Source organism: Chamaea fasciata, unplaced genomic scaffold, assembly GCF_029207755.1.
Source record: "Chamaea fasciata isolate MVZ Bird 193981 ecotype frontalis unplaced genomic scaffold, bChaFas1.0.hap1 SCAF_1, whole genome shotgun sequence".
Taxonomy (NCBI): Eukaryota; Metazoa; Chordata; class Aves; order Passeriformes; family Sylviidae; genus Chamaea; species Chamaea fasciata.
This window is the reverse complement of record NW_027094086.1, coordinates 83,814,838-83,832,071: the sequence shown is the minus strand read 5'-3', so window position 1 is coordinate 83,832,071 and position 17,234 is coordinate 83,814,838. Positions and strand designations below refer to the sequence as shown.

The window sequence follows — 17,234 nt, the reverse complement described above, 5'->3', positions numbered from 1 at the left end:
CACTGTCAGCTGCTCAATAAAGATCTTGTGTCATCACAGGTAAAGCAGGATGCTGGTTACTAGGCAGTAAAACAGCCCAAGGGCAGTCAAAAATTACATCCAACTTTGTTCTCAGCTTTGAGAAACATACTGTAACTTTTTTCCTTAAGTTAAAAAAATTTATAATTTATAGGCAAATAATGAAAAGCCAGGGAGAAAGCAATGCCAAATCCAGTGCAGTAGACCTTCCTATTCACAAATTTTACAATCGAGTTAAATACAAAACTTTGGAATCAAGTTAAAAACAAAAAAAAAATTGAAGAACTAACTTTACATGTAGCTTCTTATTAAAAAGAAACCCAAACACCAACAAACAAAACAACCAATCAACCAACAACCCAATGAGAAAAGTACTGTTCCTGTATTACTGCACAGGAGGTTGTAGTTTCTGTTTCGGTTCATTTTAAACAGAAAGCCAAAATCATAGCATCACTACAGCAAGCAGGTTGTGTTAAAAGCTGTAGGAAGGAGCTGAAGCAATATTTTGCTTAGGTACCAACACCAGTAGCACACCACACAAGTTTCTGCATGCTTGGGATTTTTCTCTTCTGAGCAACACCTGAGAAACATGCAGAAAAAAAAAAAATCCATGATTTTCTGTGACAGTAACCATGCATGCTAAAAAAATGAAATAATCCTGTGACACTTACAGTATTCAATCAAATCTGGAGTTTTTGAAGGAGATTCTGCTTATTACAGAGGGGTTGGACTGGACAACATTTAAAGGTCCGCTCCAATCCAAACCACTCTGATTCCATAATTTTATTTAATACACAACTATCAGCATCTCCATGGCTTTCTTCCCCTCCTCATATCTGCATACATACAAATACAACTGAACATTCCTGGCCAGGGGACTATATAAGCCTATAACTAACTTCTAATTTGGTTTGACAAAGATGTACAGACTTTTTAATTTTAAAAACTGAATTTAATTCAAAAATTTTGTTCTTAAAGTTGCCTGGAGAACTTTAGCCCTCCAGGAGCAAATAGAACCTAGGATCTGTCTCTTCCTAAGTACTGTACCTCTCCACTGATGATCTGTGGTTCATGTCTCCTGGGACGAAGCCCAAATGCCTTTAGTAAACAACACAAATACTCTTGGAGTTGACTTGGCACCAAAAAAAAAAAAAAAAAAAAAAAAAAAAAAAAAAAAAAAATCTAACTCAGGGTGAAGAAGCTCTTCACATAAGTGTGAAAGTTATGCCAGCTTCAGCTTTTGCATACTCAGTGCTTGCAGAGGTATTGTGAGCTGAGGTCACAAATCGCTGCTACCGAGTATGCGCTTGTAATATGCTGCACAAATTTCTGATGCAACATCAGTTTTTTTAAACAATCTGACAGAAGACAAACACCCTGAAAAAGTATTTTCCATTCTCCATCGTCTTTTTTAACTATATTCCTGCCAACTACTTTATCTGAAAGCTGATTTTGACAAGACAGATAATCCTGCAGAATGGTGCTGTTTACATTTGCCCTTTTTATCTGGTAGTGTTTTTGTTGGGAGTTAATGTTGTTTTGGGGTGGCTTTTTACCTTTGGTAGTGTTTTGGGGTTTTTCTTGGATGTGGCCTAGTATTTCTACCTGCATTATCTCATTAGTCCCTGAAACTATATTCAGAAGCATTCCAAATGACAACTACAGAAATTTAAGAAGTGGAGGACTCCATATACAAATACATACGGCAGTTAAAGTACTGCTCTGAATTCAAGAAGACCGACAAAAAAAAAAAATTAGCCCCAAGAAGCCTCCATTTACATTTAAAACCATTTTGTTGGCAACAGAATTATTTAGTGAACAGATGTATCACAGAAAAGGTATGTCAGGATATTGATGGAGGGTTTGTGCATGAAATCACCTCTCAGAAAGCATTATCCCTACACTGAGTCTTGTTTTGATGATTGCAGAACACTTATTATTTTTCATTTTTTAAAAAGGTTATGTTCAGATATCCACTCTTAGTCCTAAAACATGAGATAATGGAATGCTTTCCTAACTTTCTCTGAGAGCAGGGAATATGTAGAACATCGGTATCTCTGTCAAAGAAGAAACACAAAATGGTTTGGGATGGAAGGAACCTTGTAGATCACCTAGTTCCAAACTCTCCACTATGGGCAGGGATAATGAAGATTCCAAATTTCATCCTACTGGTTTCACACAGTTTAACATACAAAGAGGTGACTTCTTCATGTGTATCTTGTACCCCCTTCCCACTAAGGAATTCAGTTGATCTGCCAAACTATCCAGAAGCAAGAGTGAGCTGATGCAGATCATTGAGCTTTCAGTGTCTGTATATTTTGTATTTTTACATCTTATTATTGTGGTAGATAGTTCTATCCACTAGCCCCCCTGGGATAAGGTTTGGCCCAGTTTTCAAGAGCAACTTGAAGACTAGAAGGTGGGAACAGATGGTTTTAGTCAAAGCCCTTTAAATCAGTTCCAAAGTGTAATATTTTCACATACTCCCCCATGCTTACCACCCATCTAAAAAATAAAAAGAACAAAAATCAAAAGTAACAGAAAAGCAGAAAAAAAGATTAAACAGATTAATTCATTTGGTTCTAGCTTTTATACTTCAACTTGGTAAGTTTTAGTACATAATAAAACACCCAATCAACTGCACTTGTACTATTATCATTACATTTAGCAAATGACATGACAAATACTGAAAATCTTTAGCATTACTAACATACAGAAACTCCCTTTAATGATATTCCAAGTAACTAATCTGTCGCCACACATTGCAACCAAGTCTTATATTGATGCAGTTCAACATGGATGAAATGTGGTATCTAATAATAACAATTTAATAAACAGTTAACAGAACACTCTTTTCTGTAATCCTCTCTAATAATTTGACACATTTTTTTGTATAACAGTTTCTCACACAGTGCTATAATGGAACAAACCAGGGAAAGAAAAGAAATTAGATAAAACACATCTGATTAATAGTAAAAAACAAGTGTGCAGATCACAAAGCCTCTAGGTCTTGTTGCCTGTCAGGCAAGCAAATTCTCATTTAAATACAGCATTTTAAAAATAATTACTATATGTTTCCAAGTCAAGAGAAATACAATAATTGGAATTCTGTGGGATAACTACCATTTTATGAAGATCCTTTAAATTACAGTCATTAACAAAAATAACTATTTCCCTCTTATTTTCAATCACAGTTTCTAAAGCACAAAGGTTTTTAAAACTAGCTCTAGTTATGTGAGGTGATGGTCAAATACAGCAATACACGCATTAATAACAATTTCAGTGAAGGGAAGAAAATGTGAACAGGCCACCATAGATTGTCTGAAGAAAAAAACCTAGACACTTAAATTTCCCCTTATTTATAGTCTATGCTTACAAAAAAATAACATCTGTGCTTAAGTTCTTAAAATGAAGCCACCCTCATTTATAGCAGATATTTTAAACTACAATTTTATAACCTACTGATAAAAATGATATCTTAGAAAAGCAGATTTAATTTAGTGAGCATATAGTTTTTGATTTTATGCAAATCTAGTCAGATTGTACAGATTGCTTCATGAAGGCTAAAAGCAAAAGAAACCAAAAAATCACCACTAATTCATGAAGATCATGAACCACTTTAAGTACTTTGCAAATTCCAGTCCAATTACGGGAAAAGAAAAGCACATCTAAAATCTTAGTCTGAAGTAAGGTCCGTAACTGTATTAGGGGAAGTGAATCAAATATCTATTTCCATTTAACTGCTTCATTTAAACTATGGTCTGACATTACAGCATGATACTGCCATCCAGAAGAGATGTTACAACCACAACAGAGCCAACTTGGGGTTTGGAAGATCTGTGAAGTAGTATCCTCTGTGCTGGAGACCTTGCCCCATACCAAACACAGCAGGTAGAGGTTAACACATACACAAAGCCAAGGGCACCTCAGAAAAGGTGTGCAGGGGCAGCCAAGTTTACTCACATCCATGTGCGCTTTGGGATGTTCTTCTCAAACTCGTAGGCTTACAAATGAAAGCTACTTCAAAAGTATTAAAAATTACTTGTGATGTTTTTATTCGTAACATTTAATGACACCATGGAAAAAGTTCCTCTTCAAATATTAAAGGCAAAGTGTTCATCCTTCCACACCCCACAAAATCAAAAGTGCCAGCTTATATAAAAAAATATAAACCTAACCATAAATTAAAAGTTAAACTACATTTAATTAAGTTTCAATTGCTTCCTTGCCTTGAAATGGAATTCCATTTTAAATATATTGTCCTTGCAACCTTTAAATCTTCAAGTTATATATACTACAAGGCATTAGAAAGCCACGTTTCACTTTGTTAACAGGGCGCTTTATGAACATGTTAACATCTAACAGTAAATATGAATATGTAACATCATTAAGAAAGCTACCCTTCTTATAAAAATATTAGCATTTGCTTATAAAAGAAAAGTCAACTTTAATCTATACTTGCTGACAGCGAGGTTAATATATTGCAGGCAATTCTGTTTTATCAATGGTCCTCATTATATTAAACTTTCTTTTGCTTCCCCTCCCCCCTACTCTTTTGTTTTAAGGCAAATCATTCATGGATTAAAAATATTTCAGCTTTATGAAGGAAACCACTGATTCAACGGAAAAATTGCCCTGTGAATGAGGACAGATTTTCATACTAGATACTGTTACATGGATTTTTCACCATTAAATTGGAACAATATTACTGTTCCCAGATTGCTAAATCTACACTGATACTATCATAAATAACTTCTATTGATCAGTTGCATGTCATTATTTAGAAATTTTGACTTCAATATGACTTGATGCTAATCGACAGATTTTCAATTATTTATTTTAAACTGAAGCATTGGAGAGAAAATTCAAATCATTTGCTTTGACTTATTCAGTAAAAATAAAGAACACCTTACACTAATATTTATAGAGGAATTCTAGTTCAGTGCCTTAACCACAAACGTAAGGCAACGAATTACGAGTAATAAACTACTTACACAATTTAAACACAGTTAACAGTATGCAGAGTTCTCCAAAAACCACCCAAAGTTATTCTTCAACTGACTTGTATGATGTTCTTTTAAATCCTAATTAGCATTCAGCATTTATAGTCCAAATTTCTAATACATATCCCTTTATCATTATAAGCTATTAACAAAAAATACAATGCAGAAACATGTATAGTAGCATCATGAAGGCTGCCATTCACTGATATTTGTAGCATTCAGTAACAGTACATCCAAATGTGACAAAATGAAAATGCACAACACATAGAAATACTTATAGGTGAACAGAATCAAAGTATTAGAGTACAGTAACAAAAAACCTGCAAGCTTGCAATACTGCCAAGCACTATAAAGAATCTCTGCCACTGATGCTGCCTTCAGGTCACACCTCATGACAAATCAATCAGTCCCATATTTTTCATTAAAAGTATTGCAACCAGTTTCAGGAACATCTAGTACATGAAAAAAAAAACAAAAACAAGAACAAAAAACCCCACAACAACAACAACCCAACGTTGAAGCGTTTTACAGAATTCCTTGGATAGTACTTTTGAAAATAATTCTCATTTACCAGCTATTTACGTACTGTATCGTTTCAATTAAGTTGTAACTTTTGAAATCTGAAGGAAGAATTATATACCTTTTTATTTCAGATAAACTTGCAAAGACTGCTACTCTAATTCAAGTTTAGACATGGAAGAGATAACAGTATAGATGAGTATCATTAAAAAAAGCATCTTATATTATCCTTTACTCAATGCAAATTTTACTCTATTTTTTTTCAGTGGAATTGGGATTTTAGATAATGTGGATTTAGTAAACTAACTGAATCTTTTATAAGCCCAAAGACTAAGCTATGCTGAATGCATGCAATGTTTTCAGGAGCATTTTTTAGAGCCTAGCAATTAAATTTTACTGCCCAGCTAACTAAATACATAGGTTGAATATGCCTTGTAATTAAAATACATCATTTCTGTTGGATGTTCTTTGCCACAGTCGAGTTTTAGAAACAAGTCAAAGGAAAAATATTACACTAATATAAAATTAGAAAAGCTCCACAAAACTCACAGATTGTTACACAAACACACAGAGCTTAAAAAAATTCAGGAATATTAAGCATATTAAAATCTTTAAAGCAGTGCTTAAAGCTTCTAGCATCCTTTAATTTGTTTTTACACCCTTGTTTGATGCTGTAGTCTTTGTTCTGATGCTATGCCAGTGAAATTGCATCACCATGAAGCAACATTATGCAAGAATGTCTGGCTAAAATTAAAATGCTATTTCTCAGCATCACATACTTACAGGAAAAATGCAGTTCAGACATTCACAATTCAATTATGCTAGCCAATATATTTGGTAAATACTTAATGAAAAATAGGGTAATGGAAAGCTAGTATGCATAGTTGTATAGGAAGATAAACCACCAGACTAATCCTGTTGCTCTAGCCAGTCTTTTGGAGTCCAAGTCTATCACCAAAGATGGTCAGTACAGCTCCATTTCAAAAAAAAATTGAAGCAATAAAAATAATTGAAATTGGGGAGTTCTTAATGTAAGGGCAGACAGTACTGGATTTTTTTTTAAACTAAGCTTTTTCCAAATAATCAGCTATTACATAAAACATACCTAACCTCTACAAAACAAGTTTGTGTTAGAGCACAAAAAGATATCAAGATGTTCTCTCTCTCCAGACCTGAATGTTTTGCACAAGCAGGGGTAAATTCCTATGTTAGTTCTTCAGCGTCCAAAGAAAACCAAGAAATCTCCTGAATAGCTGTTTTCTGCCTAATAAAATGCAACACAGCATCATCACAATAAGATTAAAGTGCAGCAACAGTATTTAAACCATTCTGATTCCCAATTCTGATGGATGGTCAATAAAAACCGGATGTACACTGTTTACAAAGCAAACAATCATCTCATTCACAAGAGACCCTCAGTTAAGATACAATATTCTGTACAGATTCTCATGATTTTGGCTATAAAAACAAAAATGAACATAACGTCAAGAGATCCTAAACATCCCAAAATGACAACTTTCACTTTTTCCTAACCACAGTATTTACTGGCAATAATGAAGTAACAAAAGACCCAAAAAACCCCCAAGTTTCAATACAGGTTCTGGAGCTTATAAGCAAATAATGTATCCTCTTCCTTCAATTTCTAAAATGCTCAAAGAAAACTAGACTTGTGCCCATGGTCTATTGTAAGAGTGGAATTAGTCTCTGTTCTGTCACTCCTGGCCACACAGCCATTCTAAATCATGGGGCTCTGCGAGTTTAACTGTGCACGTCCCACCGCAACAGCTCTTCCACAGAAATGTCTTCAGTGATTTAGGTTCTCAGTGCTGTTTTACCCACTAAGAAAATAAATGAAAATTTTTTTTACTGCAGAAAATACTTTGTTTTCCTTGTTTTGCATGCCTATAAAACACCGTGAAGCTTTAAGACAGACAGTCCATTTCATCCGCAGATGAAGGAAGTCGAGAGGATATATACATACATTTTTAAAGCTGCATAAACCACAAAGCCAAACTTGCACAGAACAAAGAGCAAATCTAGCATTACTCAGCAAGAAGACTGGAAACATGCACACACACATATACCCTGACAGTCCTAATGAAACTAAAGGAAAAAAAAGAAATACTGCTTTGTTATGCAAATACACCATTTGAAAATTGAGAAAATTAAATGATGTCATTCAAGCTAATATCCTTGCCTCAATGGAAAAGCGGCAAGAGACAACAACAACACGCCCTCCCCAGCTACCCCCCTTGCAAACGTTTCAATGAGGTTTGGCTTCAATAGCAGTCTGTAGCATTTAGCCTCAAGAAGAATTACCGAGAGAGTTTTGGAACTGCTTATTTTAAAAAGTTTGCATTTGTTCTGCCAACCCAATTCATCAAGACAATCACTGCAATGCATGTATTATTGCGTAGTCGCAGATTTTTTATAGCTTCCATTTCTAGTGTTCAGGACAGCAATTTAGTAAATGGTTTGTAAAAATATCAAAACACAACCATGTTATTTCTTCCAAGAATTTAACACGTCTCCATAGAAGCTTCTTCAGAGACACAAGGAAAGAAAATTAAATTATATAACAGATTTAACACTTAGCAAAAGAAAAAAATGTATTAAAATAGCTTCATATGATTACTTATCCAAAAAAATCACATGCATTTCCTTAATTTCATAGCTTCATGTAGCAAATACTGTATATAATTGTTATGCCTAGATTTTTCTTAAAACTGCCACTTTAAGAAATTAAATAATAAATAAGCAAATTATTTAAAAAACCAAAACACACAGAGACATGCTCATTTTTCTGTATGAGCAGTAATTTAAGCACAGTGACAAAGTTCCAAAAGACAGAGCTATTATATTAACACTTTCCACAGGGTATGATGAACTATACTGGAAATCAACTACACTCTTGCAGACCTGTGTTACCCTCCAATCTCAGTAAACTGCAGCAGCTAGCACAATTTGCAACACTTCAAAGTGAGTCAAATATAGTTTCCTTTAAACCTGTAAAAAATAAATTACATAGTGGTTTCAGTTTCTAAATAGCTTGATGAAGAGGGTGGATGGATCACTAAAAATATTAAATTGGGGGAAAAAAACCCATAATTATATGAGAAACAAGTTCTTATCAAAACAGAAACCTGCCAGACACCCCCCCCCCCCCAAGTTGCTGCAATAGTTTTTCTGGCAGCTGGGTTAAAAAGCACATTTACAGAAAGTAAACGCTCAACGAGGTCTATCATAAATATAACTAGTAAAGCTAATGCTCAGCCAGGATTGGTTGCACTCAGAGCTGTAAGAGAAATAAAATACATTAAAAAATAAGATAGCACCCCATATTGACTTTTCTAGCCTTGACACAATTTCTAGACCAGTCATGCTATACTACTACTAATGATTTCTCAACTTCTTTTCTATCTTTCTACTATGATACCTTAAAATCTGAGGGCTTGAGCAATCATTGACATCAAAGCCTTCCATTCCACCTTTTATTTTAGGATTGTCCTACTCCAAAATTCTAGATGCAGATGAGCATACAACAAAATATGCTAATGCCTACGATGACTGCAGCTATTTTGCAGCCATTAATTTTGTATTTAATAAATACTAAGCCAAACCCTGGACTAGTTTTATTAATCAAACACTTCTAGAGACAGATCTGCAGCTTGACCCATTTTAATAGCAAATCTAATTTTGGGGATCAGAGCAGAACAGACTGCAGCTCTTTTTCTAAGAATGCTGACATTTAAGTAAACCTTACCAAAGAATGCTAGCCTGATTGAGGACTGACATTTCCTTTCTCTAACTCGCTTAAATAAAACATAGGCTTTCTGGCCAACTCCTACAGTACCCCAAGGCAGCTGTATATCACTTTCAGTTGCAACTTGTGAATACTTTCTTTTTCTTTCTGTCTCTTTATTTTGACATGCATATTATGTTAGCTGATTTCAATCATGTTGCATGAGTGGATGACATACCTTAAAAGATTAAGTTTTGCCACCTGGGACTACTCCAGAAATTCAGTACTTTATAGCATCTCATGCCCTTCTTCATCCTCTATGTGCCTGCACTATCAATAGTAGCTTTCTTCCCTATTTTATGCCAAACGACAAGTCTTTCAAGGCTGAAGTTGATACAAGTCAGCTTGGAGTGTCATTCCCTCCATTCCCAGACCGGGATGGAGCTGCTCCATTGTGCACAACGCTCTGCTGCCATCTATTTGACACAAGAAATACAACGCTGCGAATGCCACAGCTGGTTTTGTCTTCCCTTTCCCCCACCTTTCTCTTCCCCTGCAGCAGCTTTTAGAACAAAACTCTCAGGGAAGTTTTTGATCGCTCCTCCCTGCTCATGCCCAGAAGCAGAAACCACTTCAGCAATTACTTTTGTACTAAAATTAAATAGCTATAGTAACAGCAGAGATTTGATTATAGCAAACAAAAGTAGACTTATATGATATACCACTCTTCTCTAAAATGGGAATCCAAGTCAACAAACTTCCATCTATAGGCCAGCTCTAAATAAAATAAGCTTTGATGCAATTATTTTAAAATTTGCAGTTTAATTATGCAGCAGTAGAGCTCATTAAGGGTTTGATTTCAGCAGGTATCCAGATGTAACAGGGGCCAAGGCACTGAATGAACATGGATTCACAGGCTGTCCCCTTTCACTACACCAGACTTAAAATTCAGAAGTCAGTTAGGAAGCCAAATCACAGAGCCTCAAAGTAGAAACCACACACAAAGCACGAGATGAAGGAGGTGGTACTTTACCTGTCATCAGGGTCACAAAGATAAACACCACTTCATTCATCACAGCATTCAGCCTGCCTTGTATGTGACTGCACAAAACAAGAAGGGCAGCTGAAAAAAGTCCCCAGCTTGCATTTGTAAAATATCATGCAAGAGACACTCACTGAAGCAGCAAAAAAACTCTAAAGGAATCTATAATCTTCAGTTACAGATCCATGACAGCGTGCATTCTGCTCTTTAATTACTAAACCATACGGAAAAGTCTTGTCTCAGGGCTCAGTCTGGGACTTTTCAAGTCCCTGATTAAGCACTACTTTTTTTTACATGGCTGCTTTCCCAATACACTTAAGTAACATATTTGTAGGAATATGCTTCAGCAGTTACCCTGGAAATGATTCATAAGATAAAACAGCAAAATTCAAGACTAAAAAAGTACAAGCTTTTCACAGGAATTATCAATAATGTCAGTGTCATCCAAAAAGCATACAAACTCTTGTGGTTTTTTCTACAGAGAGGGGAAAAAACACCTTAGTTCAGAGCAAGAGTAAGGAGAAAAGGAGGGGCTTTGTTGCTCTAGGGAGGGTGCAGGTAAGGAGAAAATGAGAGATGTGGAATAGGAGGGCACAGAGGCAACACCAGCATGCAGCAGAAGTAATGAGAGTTCTTCTGTAGTAAAAATATACCCATAAACATAATGCCTTAATTTTCTAATTGGTATTAACATAAATAGTACTTGGTTTGGGGAGCAATTTGTTAATGCTCGTATTTGCTAATAAATACTAGCACCTCTGAGTGCATTATTCCATTGTTCTTTTTATATATTCATGGCATTTACAGTTATAATACATATAATTTACTTTTAAAGTTAATCTGTTTAATAAAATTAATAGTTCCACTAAGTCATTACTAACGCTTGGTTTTTAATCTATTTAGTCTGACAATATAAGCTGCAATTACAGGATTGTATAAAGTTCCCATAAGTATTTAGTGGACCAAGTGAAGAGACACATATATTTCCAATTGCTAACTATTACTAGAATTACCTTTCCTTCCAGGCCACACAGAATCTGTTTGAACAGGTACTGCACATATTATACTAATTGCCTGAAATATTTCAAGTGTAAAGCTACCTAAAACCTGATCACTCAATAGGAATTAGATTACTTAAAGAGTTTAAGATACACACAGTAAAACAAGACATTCGAAAGCATTTAAAAGAATCACATGAGAGGCTTACTCTGCCCTCTGGTGCACTCCCATCCTACAAGGACATAGCATTCTGCACAAAACCCAGGAAAGCATCCAAACAACTGCAACAGTCTGAAGTTACACCAGTTAAAAGCGTGTGCTGAGCTAAATTAAGCCATTTCAGAACCCCACAAGATCACACCCTGGGTAATATCAGCATGAGCAAAAGCACAACACCACTCAGCAGGATAGAAAGTAGCCCAGCTAGTTTTTATTCCTTTGTATTTACAGCTGAGAGCCTAATTGTCCTGGCTAAAGACCAAGACCCCACCATCTAAAGCCCTGAGAAAATACAGCATTTGCTGGTTAACACAACAATTTTCCAGCGAGGTTGTGTTCTCAAGGCTGGTGTTATGAGCTGCCACCACCAGTAAACAGATAGCAGGAGACTGACAAGTACCTGAGCATGCCACAGAACCACAACCCCACACAGGGTTTCTACACTAATCAGAGGTATCCTAGGGCAGAAGGCTCTATATTTATAGCCTGATAGCATAAATCAGGTTTGGAAACTCAACTTCTGTCTAGCAAATTGAACAGCCACATTCACTAGATTAGAAGGAATTTTATATCATATTGAGACAATAACATATTCTACAAAGCATAGCTATAAAATTCTCTAATTACATAAAATTAAGGTCTGTTTTTTCCTGTGAATAACTTGTACTATATCTCTAGAGTATTGCTAATATTCTTTAAAATTAACTAGACTAGATCTTACTACACTGAACAGCCAAAATTTTTCTTCTATAAAGCATACAAAAAAATCCATTCATTTTCTCAGCTGTGGGCTTCTGTGATATTCAGAAGAAGCTTGAAACCCATATAATAGTAAAACAGCATACTGAATGGTAAGAACCACAAGTTACAGTACATAAAGCATGAATTATGCAATTATAAGCCTTGCTACTAATGGAATACATGAAAAAGCTTTACAATTATTTTTTTAATTATTTAGCCAACAGTTTCATATAAGCAATATTGTATTAGTGAAAAAAAAGTTTAAGAGTCCAAGTGCCCAACAACAAACACAATTTTTTGCCATGAGAAAGCATTGCAGGATCAGAACCTGACAATATACATACAGTTAACACATAAAAACAGAAGTAGCATCATTAAGATTTACTTGCTAATGATATTTATGTGTGATAAAAAACCCACCCAACAAATTAGAGAGGAGTATTCCTGTTTAATGGAGACCATACTACTAAAACATATCTCCAGTGCAAAAGAACTATTTTCAGAATTAATCCATCAAAGAGACAATGACAGCAAACAGAAAGAGCTATTTTGCTTCAGTGTTACTGAGATATTTAAAGCTAAGGAAAACCAAACTGAAGAGCTTCCAACATAAGGAGCTTTAATACAGAGCTCTTCTCTAAGGAGGGCACATTCCCAAACCTGGGTATTGAACAGCATGAGACTTTGAAAGGATGCCAGAACTCTGCAATCAGGAGACCTCAGTACTCAGTTCCATGCTAAGTTATTAGCACCTTGACTTCCCTCATAGCTAAGCACTCAATGTGCATGTGCAGTGAAAGTGCCTTCTTCATGTGAGACTGCCTCAGAGCAACACAGGCTTTGTCAAAGATGAATTTCAGCTATAACTAACCGACTGGACAGAAAAGTTCTGGGGGAAGAGTACTGCCCCTAAAAAAATCACTGATAAAACCTGCAGGAGAAAGGGAGCAATATATAGTTTTAATTATCAGATTCACTTGTGTACTAAACAGGAGGATGCTTGGCTTCCATGTCATGAGCCAAAAACTACCTTCTTCACTATAAAGTTGCACAGCACCATCTCCCCCCAGCAATTATCACAACCACAATTAAAACTGCAGGAAAAAGCATCCCATAAAAGACTGTGACAGGAAATGAAAAAGATTACCTGCTTCCCATATGGTTTATATTCCTCAGACTGTGAGGTGTCTGGGGATGCAAATAGGCTTTACAATGTGATGTAGTAGTAGATAAAGCGTTCTTCAGGTCAGCTAAGTTCATACTCATATATCCTGGTCCTCATCCTGGTATCTGTTATGGGGACAACAGAGCAGGTACAAGCCAGAAGGTTTCTGGAGGGCATTGATAACCTGACATGGGTGACGAAAAAGCTCACAAGGGGAAATGCTATGAACAGACAATTCTTACAGTCAAGGAAGAACTGGTCAGGGTAGTCTTAGACCACAAAAGGCTGCAGGTACTGGAGCATCTGTCTTATGAGGAGAAGCTGAAAGAGCTGGGGTTGTTTAACATGAAGAAAGCTCCAAGCGATCTCCCTGATGTGTCACCTGATGAGTGGGATGGGAAAGGATGACTGAGACTCTTCTCAGCAGTATACAGTGACAGGAGGTGAGGCAATGGTCAGAAATTGAAATATGGGAAACATACCACTTAAAAACATGAAAATTTGTAGTAGTGTGCGCTGGTTTTTTACTCTAAGAGTGAAGGAACTGCACAAGTGAGGAAACAGGTTGCTCAGGGAGGTTTCGGGGTCTCCATCCTATTTAACACTAGATTCCCAAAGAACTACAACTCAAAGCAGAAGGACATATAAAGACTGGATAGAGAAAATGAGGCAAAACTGTTTATTTAGTAGCCATGAAGTGAATGTGCTACTGTTTTCTGAACATCCCATGCTCAAGCCACAGTGCAGAGAGCTAATCCCTGTTTCTCCAAAACAGGGAGGAATGCACACTGCGTAATTTGTTCCTACTGATGATATCATTCTCTTAAGTTTACTGTTTTTAATAAGAAACAAGTTTCAGTATTCTCTCACTTCTGCCCATGTACAAGATCAGATCAACCTCCCAGTGACCTACTTTATGAGTCACAATCCTCACTATTTATGATTCAGAAAAATGTCTTCTCTGACAGTATTTCCCAGACTACTGTGGGTTCATTCCAAGAACCAATTTCATCTTCATTGGTTTCCTACAGGAAACCAGACCAACTTCCTATGATTTTATTTTCCTTCATTTCAGCATGGCTCACATAAACTAACTGGAAGTGAGAGTGATAGAAAACTTTATTCTGCATAAACACAAGCCAAAACAAACACCACCAAAAAAAATCCTGAAGACGGCACTGATTCAAAGTGACCAGAATGTGAAGCAAGCTAAGATTAGAAGTTCTTTTCCTTCCTTCCCCAAACATGATGCACACAAGCAAACTCAGTAATTTTATATAACCACAGTCTAATGCTAACAGCTGTTTATATCTCTGGTGAAGACATTCACCTGAACAGATGGCCAAGATCTACTCCCTCTTTCAACACTGGGAATTGTTTTAAAATGCTAAACACTTTTTGGACTGTTTTTAAGTCCTACCAATAACATAGTCAACTACCCCGACCACCTCACTCAAAAGACTCGAGGCGCTTACCTTCTCTCCTCAACTGCAACAACACAAGTGCTACTGGAGATGCTAGGAAGCAAGCACACCTTGAAGAAGTTCATCTAGACTTGCCATACGACTGCTGCTAACATTGCCTAAGTATCAGCCTCCTGCATTCTTGGTCAGCTTCTAACAGAGCCATTTTCATTGTCCTCCAGGACATTAGATTTCCAAAAGCCAAGAGTCAGTGTCAGATCTGCATTGGCTCAGAACCACAGAGTAGTCTGAGCTGGAATGGATGTAGAAGGATCATCAAGTCCAACTCTTGAAACAAACCCACAACCTTGGAATTATTAGCCCCATGCTCTAACCAACTGAGCTAATAATGCAGTGAGACATTTGAGGAATAATCTTTCCCATAACCCAGGGCAGAATCACCCAAGAACGTATAGCAACAGCACAAGGACTACTATTACCCCTTCAAGCCCTGACAGTGCTGTGACCAAGCTGCTGCAGCAGGCACGTGGAGATAGGTGATGTTAGCATGATACTAATATTCTAGTCCCAAATTAAGTGAGACAGGTTATCCCACAGATTGCTATACAGTGAACCAGTTCAAGAAAAGGGATGCTGACACCTAGCTGTGGACTGCAAATACCCAGTATAGTTTACTGGCTCAGATTTCACTCTGCAAAGCAGCGGTTCAGTTATCTTCTGGACCATCTTCTGCCCTTGGACTCATATAACCCTGTTGTTACACTGCTGTACATGAGTTAATAAACCAGACCCATGTTAACACAGTTAATTCAATCATGCAAGCAAATTAAAAGCAGAATTGTTCTAATTTCACGTCTGTATTCTGCTGTGCATGTTGTCAATAACTGCAGTCATTCAATGTGATTTCCTCTTGCTGCGTTCCAAGGCTTACAGAGATAGAAACAACACACTGCTTTTTGTGGGAAGGCTTACTTAGAAAACTAAAGCCAGACTGATTTTCAGGAGGCTTAAATACTCCTTCACTTCTCGCCTGAAGAGAAGCCAGGGAATATTATCACTTTAAAATGCTAACACACTGCACACAATAAGGACAGACATACAATTGAAACATAATTTATTTTAATGAAATTTGCTACCTAGACATCAGCTTCAGTTCGTAATCATGCAGTATGAATGAGGATTTTGCAAGTAAAGAGTAGTCACTTATTAGTAAACTGAACTTTTACAGCAGTGTAGCTCAATAAACATAAAGCACAAAGTTATTGCCTCTACTATTCATTTTCCATCCTTTGGATGCAGCAGTACTTGCCAGAATCAAGTTACTAGTTTTTAATGACCCTTTTTTATTCCAGTTTCTCTAACTTGATTTTTTGTAACTTAAACCCCAAAAGTGTTGTAATACCTCAGGTGATAACAGATCTGTTTTTTCTGTTTGTAGGTCAATACTTCAAAGAGTATCACCTACATGAAAACTGGTATAGGGGAAGCCTTTATAGAAGTGATGCACTCTGACACAAAACAAAAAACGTTGGTTTAATTAATTAATAATTTCTCAGCGAGGACTGACCAGCAGCAAAGTCTAAAGCAAAAGTTGTTACACATGGCAGAAAAAACAGATTTTTAAACATGCAGATTTTGTTGACAATGACAATTTAACTTCTCTTCTTCTGACAATTTAATATTTACTCAGTAGCAAATTCATGCAGTAATTTAGCACCACAGCAAACACACAAACTGTCTTGACTGAAGACAGTGTTTACCTGATAAAATTAACAGTAGTGAAAATGGCTATAAATGCTGCCCTCTAAAGTATTCAAGGTAATATACTGACACCACCAACACATTCACAACTCTCAGAATTGTGCTAGAGAAGGTTACTCACCTTGACATGGCTCTGAGCTCCCAGGTTGTAAATCTCAGAGGGTTTGACTTCATTAATGATCTTCACCAGGCAGGTGCTGTCTGTGAGATCTCCATAGTGCAGCTTCATGTCTTCAGAGTTTAAGAATACAGAGTTAATACACTTTAATATCATACCAATATTGCATTCATGGTCCATACCCTATTTTAGGTCAAGGTCTGAGTAAATATGTATTGGAACAAGTCAAGAGATCACCAGCTAAACTTTTTTCTTTTTTTTCTCTCCCCTGCTTTAACAACAAAATATATTTCCCCATAGAAGTATTGAATACCATTTCAGATTCTTTTTTCGATAATCTTATTTATCTAGCAACATTTATATCATTTGTTTAATAGTTTACACTTCATTTTCCTAGGTTGTATAAATAAGTTCAATGTCAGATACAGAATTCCAGTCACAAAAATGGGGCAGTTTTTAGTTTGGGGTTCCAATTTTTCACTC

The 17,234-nt window shown here is 36.3% G+C and overlaps 1 protein-coding gene across 6 annotated transcripts in view; it reads right to left on the bottom strand.

Moving 5' to 3' along the window:
• GMDS (GDP-mannose 4,6-dehydratase) overlaps positions 1 to 17,234 on the bottom strand; it is a 418,193-nt gene that overhangs the window by 332,909 nt on the left and 68,050 nt on the right. For all 6 annotated transcript variants that reach the window (XM_066187101.1, XM_066187065.1, XM_066187072.1 and 3 more), the window contains exon 4: positions 16,755 to 16,864. In XM_066187101.1, the coding sequence (XP_066043198.1) occupies positions 16,755 to 16,864 (110 nt within the window). The remainder of the gene's footprint in view (positions 1 to 16,754; positions 16,865 to 17,234) is intronic.